The sequence below is a fragment of the Silurus meridionalis genome, chromosome 23 (assembly GCF_014805685.1).
Source record: "Silurus meridionalis isolate SWU-2019-XX chromosome 23, ASM1480568v1, whole genome shotgun sequence".
In the NCBI taxonomy this organism is placed as follows: domain Eukaryota; kingdom Metazoa; phylum Chordata; class Actinopteri; order Siluriformes; family Siluridae; genus Silurus; species Silurus meridionalis.
The window spans coordinates 16,592,114-16,609,686 of NC_060906.1; the positions used below are offsets into that span (position 1 = coordinate 16,592,114).

Sequence of the window (17,573 nt, forward strand, 5' to 3'; positions counted from 1 at the left end):
AGGGAAAATGCTACTTCATTCAAATACATTTTATACAATTGTGTGCCAGGTAACAGTTTGTGGAAGAACCACTATTTCCTGGAAAAGTCAGTAATGTTGGCCATATAGTGTATATGCTTCTCACTATTTTCTCACTATTTTAACTCAAATTCAGCATATAATTCAAAATACTGTCTCTCTGTGGTACTTGCTGCTATTTTTTACATTGCCAGTATTTTCACATAAATCTATGAATTCAAACAAAAAATAATGATCGTAGGTTCCTGCTGCATTGTAGCCACAGCGCAAACTATTTGGGTGTTTATCGTATGTTGTGAAAGTATATCAAATGTATGATTTATCAAAAATATTCTCATTATTATCGCATTGCTCTCTTTATTTTATATCCCAGATCATTTTATGTGTATATTGTAGAATTGATCAACCCTTTTGTAGAAAAATAATGTATGTAAATACAAGTTTTTAAAAAGTCTACAAGTGGGTCAGTAAGTACATTATGATTGTACCATAATTGGCGGAACATTAAACAAAACTGACTAGTACAAATAGTGTGAAACTAATTTACATTACATAGTAATAGTTAGTAGTATATAGGCTGCTTCCTGACTGCTGTTTTATTCCCTTTGTTTCTGACACACAATCATTTGAAGGTGTTTTGTTTTACCACACCTTCATGAAAGGTCCCTGAACCCGTACGCAGTTTGCAGTAGCCACTGATCAATGTTTAGTGGTTGCTCACAAAAGCGCCTGTTTTACTGTATCGTTCCTGTGTACTGTAAATGAGCTCAATTACCAACTGCATACAATTCAGCAGTCCAGCAGCTCCCTTAACCAATGACTCTTCGGCTTCTTAACGACTGGTTGACACCTGTGACCCCCACACACACCTCCTACTGTTTACTGAACTCCTTCTTCCTCTCACACTTGTCCAGAACCTCATGTTTCTACTGCAATCGGTCTTTAGGCTTGAGTTTGTGTGTGTGTACACGGCAGGGTTCTTCCCTGAAACATTCGCCCCCCAGCTGCTCTTAACAGCCCATTTGCAGCTTTAACACACTTCTCTGTGATTAAAACACCGCAGGACAAGTTGTTCAGGGATCTTCTGCTCAAAAGGCGTGGTGTTGCATGAAGCCAAAAGAGAAAGTGGGTTTTACAGCAAAGAGTGGAAATGCTGTAGCTGTAAGTTATCCCGAGTTCACATATGGACAATAAGAGCAGCATTTGGTCGTACCGTTTCTAGACTTTATTACTGCCGGCTGTGTTTCGGTGTTCGGCTTGTCGTGAGACAGACTAGTCCACACCCAGGCCATTTAAAGACGTGTTAATGCAGGGGTGTAATAGTGTAATACAGTGTGATTTGTAGATCTGTACACATGTAGGTGCTTGTATTATCTATTATTATTGTTAATGATAATGCAAATTATTACTGTATATCGAAAATATTTTGGGTGACCTCAAACCTTTTCCCATTATTCTTTTTAAGGACATTTTTCTTCTCAAAGATAAAATCTCCAAGGTTTTGCTTTCTCATCAATACATTGTGTTTTGATTGCAGCTGTGTCAAATCTGGACGAGGAGAGTAAGTGGACAGTTCACTACACGGCACCGTGGCACCAGCAAGAGAATGTGTTCCTGCCTGCATCCAGACCAGCCTGTGTGGAAGAACTGCACCGACAAGCTAAAGTCAACCTCAAAACAGCACTCAGAGGTGAGATAGTAACACCAAAACTTCTTTGGCTGAATTGATTCCTGAAATGAATTGTCTGTGTGGAAGTTCCCCTGCTCTTTTGCAATCTATGTGGGGTTCTTTTAGGTTTTCTAGTTTCATCCCACCTTGAACAAATATCTAAATTGCCCCGTGGTGTAAACGTGATCTGAATATTAAGTTGACTTGCTGCACATTTATAGTAGGTCTTCCCCAAAAAGCCTTTTGTGTACAATTTGCTGTGTTGCTTCACGAAATGTATTATTCAGCATGAGGAGCATCAGAGTGTTGTGGTACAGCATGTGGACACGCACAAAATCCACTGGATAGCCGCGAGTCAACCGTGCACTTACACACTTGTGTTTTGGTGTGTAGGAGGTCTGACGTCAGGTCAGGTGATCCCCATGATTAAAGGGATGAGTAAGCTGGATCCGATCCTGAGTCAGTAGAGGTAATGTGAGCCGAGTGTGGAGCAGGACAGCTGCTCAGTGTGCTGCCTGTTTCATTATACAGTAGCAAGTGTTTACATAAACTTGCAGTGACACAGAGTTTGGAGAAGGAAGTGGTATGATGAGACATCTAAATTACTAACACACACACACACACACACACATCTCACTGAGTAAAGAAAAAGAGCTCAATCCTACTGTAGGAGGATGAAAAGGAAAAAGTTGGCTATCTCTGTGTGTGTGTGTGTGTGTGTGTGTGTGTGTGTGTGTGTGTGTTTTCAGGGGAAGACAAAGGGTCTCATGAATAGGGGGGTTTCATGTATCAGATTACCTGGTTGTGTATATTACCCCTATTCTCTTTTACCTTCTCATGTTGCTTCTCCCCCTGCTTTAGCCCTCTTTTAATATTATGAACACACACATATAAAAGAAACACTCTTTGTGCTGCTTTCTACACATTTCTTGTGGCTCTTTGTTAGATTTTGTTTCTCTTGTTCGTTTAGAGCTGAAGGCAGGTTTTTGTTAAAGGGGGATTTTAACGGTGTGAGTCATGTATCATGAGGCAGGAACAAACACTGAGCAGGACAGTTTACAAGTTTAGTTGTAAATCGAAGGCCTGCTGAGTTTCAGTATATTTGGTTGAATTTTACCTGCCAGTTAAGACACACAAAGAAACCACGAAGCATCTGAAAGTTTTGCACATGCCGCTTGGAGAGGAATGGTGTGGCTTCGTCTGAAACTGACATACCACTCAGTCACAGGTGTTTTCATGGTCACTCGTCATTTTCTCTTTACTCCGATTAGCAGTTATGCTAGCTCATTGTTACTGTGGAACTTACTGTCAAACAATACAGTAGATTTAGTAGAACAGAGAGATGATGACTGCTAATATTAACAGCCTGTTATCATCAGCGACACCTAATAAATTGTGCATTTTGGCTACTAAACATGTTAACACATGCAAGTCTTGCTAATAGTCTGTGTGTGTGTATGTATAAAAAAAGTGATTGTTGGCAAATTGCTGTGTTGTAAGAAGAATAGTATAAAGATATTATTCTGTACTTAACAAGCATGATTTGAACTCAATCAGTACAATAAATATTATTTTAATATTATTTATTTGATTGCCATAAAATACGAATAATACAAATCACTGACTCAAGCACACAATCTTGCTTGAAATGGACTAGATGTGATCATGCTATGTTATTTCAAGAGTTTGCCACTTAATTTATGATGTTCAGGTGACTAAATACAGTCTCTCTGCATCAGCATGTCCGGGGAGACGTCCCCTGTCTGCTTTTGTAGAAAAATAATAGCATTGTTTTCATTGCCTCACTGACTTGTGAAGCATTGACAGTACCAGGCAGCTGAATGGCTCACAAATACAGAAGCAGCAAGCTGATTATAGAAAAGAGTTGTGCCTTGTGAAGGTGTTGAACATGTTATTTTGTGTAGACACACTTATCTGCATGGCTAAGGGAGGGTGTTCAACAAGATCTGTCTGTATCCCAAAGGGACGTTTGGTTGCCATCTGTAGCAAGCAGCATGAAGCAGGGCCACACTCTAGTGCTTGATTCACACACACCCACACAGACCGGCTTACAGGGGTAGACGGGAGACGTTCTTCACATGTATTTAAAATTTTTTGTGTGTCGCCTACCCCCTCCACCTCCTCCCCTCCCCAACCCTCCATATATTTTCTGTTTATCCTTTTTTGTGAACTTTTAGATAAGTGATGTTCTGTTCTGACCACTAGAGGGAGCTCAATGAACACTTTTACAGACCTCACTCATCTCTAGAAATGACAAAGTTTCCTTAGAAGGTTTACTACGCACTAATAATTTAACCCAGATCACTTTGTTCTAAACAGGCAGTTGTGTGGCTCTTTTGCAGATTGTGATAAGCTGAGGAAAGATGGCTTCCGCAGTTCACAGTACTACTCCCAGGGCCCCATCTTCTCGGCCTCAGCCTACTCTCGTAGCAGCCAAGTGGAGGACGAGGATGATGTTGATAATAAGGTGATACATTGGCTCATGCAAGGCTGTATATTTACAGTGTGTGTATTTACAGTGTATGTAATCTTCATTGTGGCATATGATCATTTTCGTGTACACATATTGCTACTTCACTGACTTGAATATAAAGATCTAAGGTGACTGCATATGATGGTGCAGTAGACAGAGTGAAATATCTGTGGTTCATTCTAAAGTGGACTAATCTCAGCTTCATAAACTCTCCATACTGTCTTATTCTGTCTCTCTCATTGTGCTTTATTAGTGTAGTCAGCCATGTGTTGCTGTTTTGTGAGCACTGGTCCTCTGGAGACACACCACACCTGTTAGTCTCAGAGAGCAGAGAAATTGCATTACTCTTATTTACTGAGCCCTTAATGAGATCATGTAGATGCAAAATGAATTGGGAGGATACAGATGGGTAGCCAGCTTTCATTTTTATATTAATGACATCTTTTAGAAACATTATTAGATTATTATTGTGTTTTGCTAAGCCTAAGTATTTCAGATTCGGTGTATACACTTTGATGCACTTCTTCCAAAATGATTGTATTGGGCTTCAACTTCCTCAATTTCCTTTTCCCATGTAACCCCTGACCGTGGTCCTGTTTCTTATGCCACCGTGGCACTCATTCATACGCATTAATTGCACTCAGCCTTACTGTGGATTTCTGGTTCTCTTATTCTGTCTTATTCTCTTTCTTTTCTCTCTCTCTCTCTCTCTCTCTCTCTCTCTCTCTCTCTCTCTCTCTCTCTATCTATCTATCCCTTTATAGTGAGCGGCTGGATGGCATTTTGGGGGGGATAATAATCTATATAAATACAATATAATGCATAATGTCTACAACACTGAAGGATGTGGGCAAAACTCCAACTGAACTACATTTAAAATTTATTCTCACTGTCACTTATTATCACTGATTTTGCCAGTGATTTGTGAGCAGAGCTTCTCAGTGATTTATATTATAGTGGAGGTTTGGAGTTGTGACAAATCCACAGCTGATAGTTCTGCTCTTTTTTAGCATCCACAATGCTGAAACAGAGTCAGTCTCTCACTTTTCCAGTGTTTTCTCTATTTATGTGTGTGTCTGTTTTCACAGACTTTTCTGTGTTCACATGTTAAATTGGCCATGAAACGGCTCTGTGTACTCATAGACCTTCAAAAGGTCAGGAGAACCATAAAGTGCCTCTGGCTGAAGCTGAGTGCTTGGCCCTGGTTAAAGGAGGAAAATGTCATTCAGGAGTCATCTAGTGCTCATTCTCTCCATTTCTATTATATCCTTTATCTCCATTAGAAATTCAGTTGCACCTCATCTGGTCTAAAACCTTTTAACTGAGTCTTACCTCTTCCTTTTACTTTTCTTGCAGTCGAATGCCTCTTCTGCAGAAGAGGACAAGAGCTCCAGTGCAATGAGGGCACACGCTGCACTAAAAGCCGAGGGGGCTGCGATGGACGGTCAGGAGTCCGGCTTCGCACCCTTACCGACTCCTGAGGAAAAGATGAGACAACAAGCTCAGGCCATTCTGACTGACATCATCCCCATCAATGTCACAGGTAAGAACTGCAGTCTTGTATCTACTGAATAGGTGTGTCAGTAATTACAGTTGTGGCCTCGGCTGTAATCAATTGATATCACATTAAACAGTGAGGTGTGGTACAGGATCAGATCACAGTAAGTTTGTGGTTAAATTAATATTCACATTTCTTTTTTGTTGCCCCCCCAACCAACATACATATAAATGTCTTCCCATCTTCCTGTTTACCACAATGCTTTTTTTCATGCAGTTTATCTCGTTATCTGAGCTCTCATCTTCTTTCTGATCTTCAGAATGAGGTCAACAGCCAAACATTAATCCAGCCATGTGCACATCATATTCATACACACACACACACACACACACACACACAGTTGTTGCTGGGTGTCAAAAAAAATGCTGCTCTGACTCCAAGAAAATGCTGCGATCAGCAGTACAGCACTTTAATGATGATGAGATGAACAAATCTCTGCCTATGAATTTCTTCAGTCATTAAATCAAAAGGTCACTTAACTGCGGGACGAAAAACATTTAAAAGACATCGGAGCTAAAACAGATCTGTGGAAAGTGGCAGATGATGCCACATCTTCTAAAGAACAGTAGAACAAATGCAGATACAGTAATTGCACAGATACATTTGCAAATAATGCAAATTACATGTTGATGAAGACCCATATAATTAAGTCCATTACTCACGAAATCAGAAACCATTATCAGAAACAAGAAAGCAGATCTCTAGCTCTGTATCTTTTACCTACTTATGGATTGCTGAGATTTCCTGTGATGGAAGAATTCTTTATGAAAGGCTTGTTTTATCGGAACTTTTGACATTAATGGTAATCATTTAAATTAGATTTTAAAAAGTTTCAGGTAGATTTTATTGAAATGCTTTGCATCCCTATAAAGTCCATAATTAACTTATTTGAAAATACCTTTTATTGTTTTATGGTCTTTATATTATTGTGCACATAATTCTGAGTAATTCTATTAAGAGAGGTGGAAAATGAACAACAGATAATATTGTAATTAAATTCTTGCAATTGTTTTTCTTTCTTTTTTTTTTCTTTTTAGAGAAGAAATGTGGTTCATGATATAATTTCATTCCATTCCCGGAAATGCTTCATGTCTTGTACCTTAGTTCCTTATCACATTTTACATGTGACAGTGGATGCTTAGGTTCTTTAAGTTTTTTTGAGTTGTGTTTATTTATCGCATATATTTCATATACTCTGCATGAAAAATGCATGCTCGACACTAACTGCCTGTCTGCTCTCCACACCTGCCCTCTCATAACCTGGTCTCCAGGGGAGACTTTTGACCGTCAGGCCAGCGTCCGTCGCTCCCTAATAAACACAGACACTCTGGCCCGTCGGCCCAAGAAGGTCAAACGGAGAAAAACTATATCAGGTGTGCCTGACAACTTTCAGCAGGAACTAGGTATGGTATGGCTCTGCCAGCTTCCACTGTTGCTGCTCCTGCCTCGCCTGCCATCATCTAGACTTCGTAGTGTAGTGTGATGCCATTGTCAGTGCCTTTTGCTAGTCCTTCATAATCTTTGCCCATGCGCAATCCATTTTTGGTTCTTTTTTTTATAATTTTTGTTCTGTTTCAAAACAATCAAATCAGAGTCTGATTTGAGCATCCACTTCCTTTTCCTAGTCCAAGCTCCCTGTAGTGCTTCTTACATGTCATTCATGCAACATGCAAGCAGCTTCTAGTGCTTTGCCTTTTTTTGTTTTGTTTTGCTTTTATCCTTCTGCTTTAAACAGTCTGCATTCTTCATTAGAATATGACTTTACTTGAAATGTGGAATGTTCAATTATTGATGTCTGTTTCTGCATTCAGCACCTGATTTCATATGTTTACATTCTGTTCCCTGAGTCATGCTTGCACCAAATCTTGTACTCTGAATGTGTATCCTTCGACATCAAATACTTGACCACAGAAGTGCTGACGCCATACCGCTTTGTGTAATGTAGTGCACTGGATACTCAGCTAACCCTAAATCTCCTTTTAGAATTTGTCTGTCAGATCACCTCATTTATCTAATAAATAGGAAGAGATGTTCAGCCAGTAACCTTTAGGCATGAAACATGAAGCAAAGAAGAAAGGCTTCTAGGCACTTACCTAGTATTTTAACAAGACGGGTACACGTAGACTTGTAAAGATTTATGAACATGCAACATTTACTGCATTAAATACCACTTCTTTCCACACTACCAAACCTCTTTGTTATTTTCTCATGTACTCAGCGAAGGGTATCAGTTTTAGCTTTTCTAACCTTTGGGCAGAATGAAATGGGTATAGCAATGTCCTGATCCTGGTTCTTAATTTACAGTGAATCTGGTTAAATTCCCATTTCGATGTTTATTTATGTTCTGCAGATAAAGTTATATTAACCATTATGTTCAAGTAATAGGTGGAGTTACCGTTAAGTACAATGTTTGAAAAAATATTTTTGTATTTTGCATTCTGCTATTTGAGTTACTGTGCCACGTATTTAGGGGTCATTTTCCTGGTTCTGATCGGAGACAGATGAATATACACTCATGCACTTTCAGGACTAGGCAACATTACAGTAATCTGCCTCTGGGCTGTCAGTTGTGATTAAAGCTTTTATTAACATGTCAGATATGGGTGCAGCAAATCAAATTAATTAGAGCTGTTAATAGACAGGCTTCAGTATGATTGACAGCAGATGTCAGGAAAGGGCAAAGTGGAGGAAAAGGGGAAGGGAGCAGCTGTAAGTGCTGCTCATCAATGTCTCTCATTCCTGTTTTTGCTCTATTGCAGGTAAAGGACGAGGGGGAGCTCCGACCACAATCTATGTTTATTCCTGGACCGTTTTCAACACTAGAACGTTCAGGCAGTATGAGTTCTACTCTCAGGCGCTCTGAAGTGAGGGATTCTGGCTGCCAGACAGAGGATGTAAAAATTGTTCAACCATCTGTGAGGAGAATCCGAGCTCAGAGAGGCCAAGGAATTGCTGCTCAGATGTCTGGCATGTCAACATCCGCAAACAATATATCCAATGTTCTAAACGATCATTCCTCTGGATCTCCTGTGCATGTGATGGCTCCTCGATTTAGTGGCGATCCCCAGCGCTTCCACAGCTTGCCACGGGGTGCTCGGGTTTCTTTGAACGCAGAGCTACTGAACACTAGTACTTTATATAGGACAGAGGATGGTGCTGTTCAAGCACTTCGGCAGATTGGAAAGCTCCAAGTCGATGAGTCTGCTGTTCACATGAGGAATGCCCCTAAGACTAGCACATTAACCCGACCAAAATCCCAGGATGTGAGGGGATCATATGGAGACTGGGGAAATGCCAGTGTGGTTTCTCCTCGTGCGGCATATTCAACATCACTCATCCCCAATGCAACATTGTCATGTTCGGCTGAGGTGATTGCCCTTCAATCTACATCTAGCACAGGGCAACAACTGCATGCAAGACCTCTCAGGATATCCTCAAGTGTCAATGGTGAAAGCTTAACCAGTGTGGCCACCAGTGCTGAGACAGGAGACACAGACATGCAGGAAGCTGGTCAGTCAGATAGCAGCTTGAACAGCCACAGTACAATTGCTGCAGGAACAGCAGATCAGCAGTGGATTTATGACACCCCTGAGAATGTGTTGCCTAGAAGACCACTCACCTCCAGCTGCTCCACTCCTATCAATCATCTCTACAACAGCCTGGAGCGCTCCTCTAAAGGTACAGACTCTAGTTCACTATACTCCATGGACAATGATGGTTATTACACCTCCATGCATTTGGACTCGGGTCTAAGACCAAAAGGACAAAACTTCGCAGGCAGGGCAGCACGGCATAGCATGTATGAGTGCATAGGCCAGCCAGGTGACCGTAGCAGCATATACAGTGATCAGTCACTATCCCGTTCTATTTCCCTCCGCAAGTCTAAGAAGCCACCTCTACCACCAGCACGTACAGACTCACTACAGCGTAAACCTAAAAAAAATAATGTTGTTAACACTACCAATGGATCGGTTCTTAACGAGTCACTGATTGCTACACTTCAGCAATCCCTTCAGAATGGGTTGAAAGGGAAAGGTTCTTTGAACTCACCATCTCAAAGCCCTTGCAGTGACTATGAAGACCCCTGGATGTTGCGGCCTAGGAGCCAGAGTAGCTTAAGTGCAGGCAGTAGCAGTGTCTCAGGTGCAGGAGTGGCTAATGTTTACTCCATCTGTCATGTCACACCGTCACACAGTGACACAAGCAGCCTGCGTTCTGACTACGCAGAGTCCTGGGGCTATTACATGGATTACCCTCGTCTGCATAGTGATCAGGCACAGTCACCAGCACATACTAACTCAGTGTCTAATGGAGCACAGTCAGCTAGCATGACAATTGGACAGGATGTCCATAATGATATGCAGACATCCCTTCCCCCTGCACAGGGAATATTTCAGCAAAGCCTCAGGTAAACACATCTTCACCAGATAGGGTACATCGGTTAACCTCCCCTTCAAGTGGATATTCAAGTCAATCTAACACCCCAACAGCCGGTACTCCTGTTCCGTCTTTTATGAGGTCGATGTCACCTTCTGGGTGTAAGCCCAAGCCACGTGTGCCTGAAAGGAAGTCATCTTTGCTCTCCTCTATGTCCATCTCCTCCTCTTCAACATCATTATCCTCTAACACTTCAGATTCTGTCAGGAACAACATCCCCCCTCCACCTCCACCACTGCCTCAAACATCCATGTCCCTTTCACCACTCACCCCTGAACTTTTCCCTCCACCTCCAAGTCAAACCTTTCCTCCTCCACCTGCTCCTCCTTTACCCAGCACCCCACAGCATGAAATATCCCTGAGCCCCCTCTCTTTAAATTCCTCTCCAGAATTTCCCCCTCCTCCTCCTCCAGAGGTGTTGAATGACCACAGCATGTTACATAATCAATCCTTTACTTCTACACATCACCTGCCACTGCCTCCACCACCTCCCATGTTTCCTTCCACTGTAAATGCTCATATTCCTCCACCACCCCCATCCTTGCCCACCTTGACTCCAATTATACCATCATCTGCAAGCCTGAAAGGAATTAAAGATAGACTTAAACCAGTGAACTCTGAGAGAAAGTCACTTTCTGTTCACTCTGAAGTGGTTGGCAAGTCGGCCATGCCACTAATAACACCTTTTGCCCTCCAAAGTGTGCAGCTTCGGTCAGTCAAACAACCAGAGAATAGTGAGGACAGCAGCAAATCTCCAGAGGTGGAAACCGAACAGATTTCTACTAAGGCGAACACGGCAGAGAAATTGAAACAGTTAGAGCACCGTGTTTTGCCTTTGACTTCTTTCTCCACTCCTGAAATAAATGAAACAGTAAAATCTCCTTCGACAGAGAATACAATTACCAAAGACCAACCGGAGATACCGCTATATAATACAATGTTGGGTGAAGAAATGCCATATGAAGCGAATAATTACCCCTCAAGTGACATCATGGGCAATACACAATGTAAAGCTGAGGTAAATTGTATGGATAGGGAGGAGGAAACATCACAAAACACCACACCCAAGAAAAAACCTCCTGTGCTATCAAAAAAGCCCAAATTTCCCCTTGTCTCCTCAGTCAAATCTGAACTTATTGTAGAGGACAAGGAGATACTGGCCAGTGAGGAGGATTCTTTATTTCAAGCGTTTTCAAACGATCCAATAGAGGTGACTGTTTGTGCACCTAACCCAGAAGTTCAGGAATCCTTGTCTGATGAGGAGGTAGAGAAGGATGACAGAGTTTCTAATGAGAGCTCCACATGTGAAAGTCCAGCTGATAGTCAGGCTGAAGAAGCCTTCCATATTCCCTTCAGTCAGGAAGCATCTCAAACTGTTAACGATGAAATGGACAGTTCAGAAGAAGAAGAGGAAGATGAGCGAGAAGACGATGAAGATGCATTAAGCAATACAGCACGATCAGTCTCCTTCAAAGATGAGGGTGAGTGAAAATGTTCTAATTTTGCTCTCAGTGGTCATTTGTAAAACTGGGTGACAGGGTCATGCATTTTTCAGTACTCGGGTCTTTTTTAAATGCGAGAATCTCTAGACATTGACAAATTCATTTCTTAACTTTTGATAAAGAGTTTTGAGAAGTCATTCTAATGCATATAGGACAAGTGCTTACATTCACTCAAGCTCTGCTCAATTATAGGAACAAGGTTATTTGTGTCATATGATGAATGATCAGTTTTAAGATAGATAGATAGATAGATAGATAGATAGATAGATAGATAGATAGATAGATAGATAGATAGATAGATAGATAGATAGATAGATAGATAGATAGATAGATAGATAGATAGAGGGCTTGTGAGTGAGTTAGGTATTACTTGGTAAAAACGGAATACTACTTTAATCGAATTTCACCTTTCTGGAAGCTGCCAAGGGCAGTGCAGTTGTGAGCATTATGTTTGTGTAATTCTGGTGAAGTGAGGCAAAGGATTATACCTCCTCCCTTGCGGATCAGGGCTTGTGGAACACTGCTGCAGTGAATTCCTTCTTTCTCTTTTGCCGTACTTCTGTCCTGCTCGTTTTACTGTTCTATCTCCTGTTTAATTCCTTTTTTTCACTTGAATTCCTTCGGTTATGTTTTTTTATTCATACTGTTTCACACTGACATTTTTTTTCCTCTTTTGTATTCTTACCTACTCTCTAATCACCTCACATTTGTTATACTTTCCATTCCATCCTGTACACTATCTTTTTTCCTGGATGGGGCAGTCTTCCCAAGGGCTGGCTGCTGAGAGTGGAGGGGAGGGGTGTAGTGGGAGGGAGGGGGAGGAAACAGTGTGGATAACGTGAGCTTGCCTACATCATCTCGGGCTAGTGCAGATGAGAGACGAGAGCGGAGAGAGAGGACAGGAACAGAGCAACTCAACTCTGGAGAGGTGGATTCGTCTTTGAAAATGTAAGAGTTAAAAAGCAGTTATTGACTCTTGCAGACTGTGCATTTGCCATTCGGTGGATGGAGACTGCTAAGGTGTGTGTATTAGAATGCGTTACTTAGGATAGACCTGTCATTCTTCAGATTGTCCTTTTCTGACATTGATTATGCTTCGCAGCTGGAGAGTTTGTCCTATTGGGGCATGCGTTTTGTATCCGACCAGTTCGTGCCATATATATTACAATGCATTAGTTATCTCCCTCCAGAATGTGTGGTATGTGTTTGTCACACAATCTGCCCAATTTATGTAGATGCAACATGTTTTTGAGTCGGACGTGTGCAGTGTATATGGCTGTGGGTTGTTGTTTGCCTTCTTCATAAGGAGCATGTCAACACATCAGAGCTACAAGTTTTCACTGCTGTCAACATGAATGTGCATGAATGTGCATCATCTTCATCTTTCAGGTGAAGTATTCGAGTCCAGCACATCAAACTCCCCACAGACCCCCAGCGTTAACGGTGATATCTTTGAAGGCATGGTGACTCCCACACGGTCCCGTACCACAGAGGACCTCTTTGCAGCAATTCACAGGTACATATCCTCCATGTTTGTTTGAGTGTCCTGAAATTACACCCACCAGGTCTCTCCTCTTCCCTAAGCTCGTGTGCACATCCTTTCTTAACTTTAAAACAGCCCGTCTTCCTGATTCTCTAGTACATCCATCAAATCTGGAGTGTGGCAAGAGACCCCTCTGGTTTCTCAGTGTGCTCAGCTGCAAGGCTCACTGCATTGAGGAATGAAAAATACGCTATATAGATTCATTCGCTTGCTGACATTCACATCAAACATTGTAAATGGCATGGTTTCTGTGTTTTGTTTGTACAGTAGGTTCTGTTTAAGTGCATGTCCAAATGCAGTCAAGTAAAGCACTAATGTACAAAGAAATAAAAAAAAACTTTTTTTTGAATTGTTTAATTAGTAATAATTAGTATAATTAGTAATACTATTGGTGATACAACCCATGAACCCCTGACCCCCCCACCCACACACACACACACACACACACACACACACACATTCTATAATGTATATATCTCCTATAGTAAGATTCATGTATATTATGACTTTCTTTTATTTCTTCCTGACTCCTTTCAACTCTCCTGCCCACACTACTGCTCAGCTCAGACTGTGAATGGCTGAGCAGGAATGCCTCCCAGCCCCTGAGGTGCGGCCTGGCAAGTAATTGGCCATTGGTGTTTCCCCTCCTGTGGTGATGCCACAGTGGGATTACCCTTATAATCCCTTAGCACTGGAATATATTTCTGCTTCATTTTCCTGCTAATCCCTCATTTCAGTAATCTACAGCACTGGTGCAGATTTACTTTCAGGATCTCTTGGCTAGTGGGCATGGTCCATAGACACCCCTCTGAGAGAGGAGAGTACATTCTCTTCTTGTTTACAGTGAATTTGGGCACTTTTCCCAGTGCGTTTTTGCCGCTTAGTTCCGCTATCCCAGGGCTCGCCTTATGACCCACCCCACCCCAAACTTGCAATGTGTGCAGTTTTCATCTTTGTGTTGGCTTCAAAGAAACTGCATTTAAATAAAAATACATTAATATATAACAAAGTTATTTCTGCTTTTCCAATACCCCCTGCACTGCAAATGCATGCAATACATGCAGCTCTTCTGGTTTTAATAAGAAATCCGTGAGCGGAATCAATGGAGGTTTGAGGCTCATCAAAGAAAAATCCATCACAAAAAAAAACAGGCCCTTTGTTGAGTTTGAGGGGGAATCTTGAAGGTTTTGCAGTTCAGTTTGTAGAAAATTGCGTAACTAATACACAGGTGCCCTAACATTAACACTCAGCCCATCACTGGCTTTTTAGACACAGCGCACGCTTGCATTTAAAGTGTTTTTTTTGTTTTGCATAAAAAAAATTGCTCGTTTAACCAATGTTTTATTTGACACCTCATCTATTTGACCATTTCTCACGCTCTTGTGTTTGTATTTTGCAGGTCTAAGCGCAAGGTCCTGGGTCGTAGGGAGTCGGAGGATGAGCGCACGAGGGGTCACTCATCACCTCCAGCCACACCAACAGGACCGGCTCCTTCCCTCAGCTCAACTCTGCCTCGTCAGACCAGTTCTATCCAGCGCAGTCTGCGCAAATCAGCCACCAGCAGTGACACCTTTAAAGCACTGCTGCTGAAGAAGGGCAGCCGCTCAGAAGGCAGTTTCCGCATGTCCGCTGCTGAGATGCTACGCACAACTGACCCAAGATCCCAGAGGACTCGATCTCTCGACTCTTCTCTGGATCCGAATTCACCTACAGTAAGTCCGGACAGCCCCTGCGCTTCCCCTGGACGCTGCAAGAGGGCACCAGAGGACTGGCCCAGGAACGAGGCCATATTGCAACGTTACTCTCTGGGTTCCCCCTTGTCCCCTTCTTCGTTTCTGGGGCCAAAATACGGCCGATCCCGCACACCACCCTCTGCTTCCAGCAGCAAGTACAACTCCCGAAGTCGAATCCTAAGCAGCCCTATGACCGTCATCTGTGAGAGAGAGGGAGAGTTAACTGAGAGCGGAGAGGCGCCAGATGAACTATGCCCCGTTTCCCCTTTAGTTTCCTCCACCCCAATTCCTCAAGACTCAAATGGCACTTTATGTGAGGGGGAGAGTTAAAATTTAAATACATTTTTCCTCGACTAAGGGAAAAACAGAACTTCATCAAAGTAGCAGAGAATGGCCAGTAGCAGAGGACCATTGGAGGGCAGACAGGGGAGCTGGTAATCTGTCTGTCCCTTGGTCAAGGCTTCAGGCCTCGCTGCTGAAATCTGGTTGTATGGTAGGAGATATGCCGAGAACCACAAGGTGCCTCCTTCAGACGCATTTGTGTCCGAAGTAGATCCCATTTCTGTCACTGCTCCTGAGTATGTCACATCTGTACTATATTTGTTCCTGCTGTTCATGAGAAAGTGCTTTCCTTTACATTAGTACACCTTTTTCCACAAAACATTGGTTCCATTTGTTTTTGTTTTGTATTCACCTCCTCAACTTTATACTGGGAATGTGGAATAAGGACTGATTTCTCAATGGAAATCAGAGATGAAGGATTTGTAAAACAGTTCATCCCCGTTGACTAGTGGATAGATTGGCTTTGCTTTGTGGAACGCTCAGAATGTTCACGAGGTTGTAGTCCAGTCCATCTGCAGTAATGCACAGGAATTGCAAGTTGGACAATTGTTTGGAAATGTATGGTCAATTCCAGCTGCACAGACACAATGTCAAGAAGTCATGTAAAAGGGTTTCTGCTCACTCCTGAGATTCACTGGTTAAGGGAAAGTGGAAAACCGGTCCTACAAGAACAGTATAACATACAGAAAGACTGCTAAAGCCACACAACTGGGCTGCAGACTGAGAGGCTCCAGAAGAACCTTTTCTGTTGGATTTTTAGTGTGTAGGTTTGCACTGTGTTCATGTGTTTTTTTATTTGTCTGTTGGTCGTTTAAAATATTCAGCCTGTGTTGCTTGTGATGGCTTTCCATACAAACTGAGAACCTACTTAAACCAAGTGACGTCTGTTTCGTTTGGAATGGTTTTATTAACCAAAGAGTTTAAAGTATAAATGTCACCTGCTGTAGGGACTCTGAGTAGCTTAGATGTTTACTGGACTGGGAGCAATAAATATTCATCTGTAAACCGATGCTAAAGCTTTTACACTTCTTCTTTACTAACCTCTTTACATCAAATCTCTCCTGCAGTTTCATACCATTTTTTTTGTATATAAACAAAAAATATTAACATCTGGATTTTTATTTTCAAAGAATTTGTACACCATTGTTAGAGGCTTTCTTTTGTAGAGTATTTATTATAGATTAGAGTCTGAGATGATTTATTTGGGAGGGATTTTACAGCTCAGCAGCTCAGTTTCTAATTATTTCATAAGATTTGTATCAGTTTTCCATTCATGATCAGAATCTGTTTCTTAGGCCTTCATAAAGTCTCCTACTTTTTCTTTCGAGGCAGAAAAACCAAAATCAAAAATGACCGATGAAGAAGGCTGCTAACCATCTTGTGTATGTCTAATAAAATTTAAAAAAAAGATATTTAAAAATGGGCAATCCCTGTGTTTGATTTACTGCCACCTGTCAGACAAACCACACTCGTTCCCAGCGTCTCCATGGCAGCCAGAGCTGTTAATCATATCTAAAGGTTTGTGGAGTGTCACTGCTTATTGCACCGTCATGTCCATGTCTGTTCTCACACTCTTCATCACTGAGTCCAGAAGATACCGAGCGCTCTTGATCATCAAGTCTTGATAAACGGAAAACGTTTTATCATCATATTAAGAATTAACAGCTTTATTAGATGTGTATTTAAGATCAGAATCACGCCGACTCGAGACGAATATTTGATGGTTTATAAATTTGAGCTGAAGGAATTTCCACAATTGATTTGAAGATCTCGTGTTCTAACTCTAGGCACATTCATGTATAAAAGGGGTTTGGAATAAATCAGTGTAAGTAATGCTATTGATTTGGGAGTTTACATGTCATGAGGGAATAAATAAAAAAAAAAAAACCTTTGTGCATGAAGATGAAGGCAGAGGATCCTGGCATGGATTTTGGCTATGAGGAAATGTAAAATCCAAATAATCAGCAACAAAGAGAATCCTGTAGATAAATAAATTCCACTACTCCACTTCACTCTCATGGTTTGTGGTTTTGTGCAATATAACCAAGTGTTGCTCTGCTGCTTGGTGGGAAACAGTATACAATTACACTCGTCATTATTTAAACACTTTTTAATACTAATTCTTTTACTCTTTACAATTTGAACACAAAAGCACTTTTTAAAATATAAAAAACTGACGTCTGGGTAGGTTTCCTGATGCTCGGCCACAGAAATAATAGATGCTGGTGTTATTTTCGCTCGGCTTCAGCACACGCTATAATAATTGAGTTTTCACAC

At 41.6% G+C, this 17,573-nt stretch overlaps 1 protein-coding gene across 1 annotated transcript in view; it reads left to right on the forward strand.

Annotated features, from left to right (window-relative positions):
• nhsl1b (NHS-like 1b) overlaps positions 1–16,718 on the forward strand; it is a 97,317-nt gene extending 80,599 nt beyond the window's left edge. The window contains 8 exon segments of the mRNA XM_046836880.1: positions 1,556–1,708; positions 4,051–4,175; positions 5,538–5,724; positions 7,011–7,147; positions 8,499–10,119; positions 10,122–11,657; positions 13,068–13,194; positions 14,621–16,718. Coding sequence (XP_046692836.1) covers positions 1,556–1,708; positions 4,051–4,175; positions 5,538–5,724; positions 7,011–7,147; positions 8,499–10,119; positions 10,122–11,657; positions 13,068–13,194; positions 14,621–15,284 — 4,550 coding nt within the window. The 3' untranslated portion in view covers positions 15,285–16,718.
• The last annotated feature ends 855 nt before the right edge of the window (positions 16,719–17,573 follow it).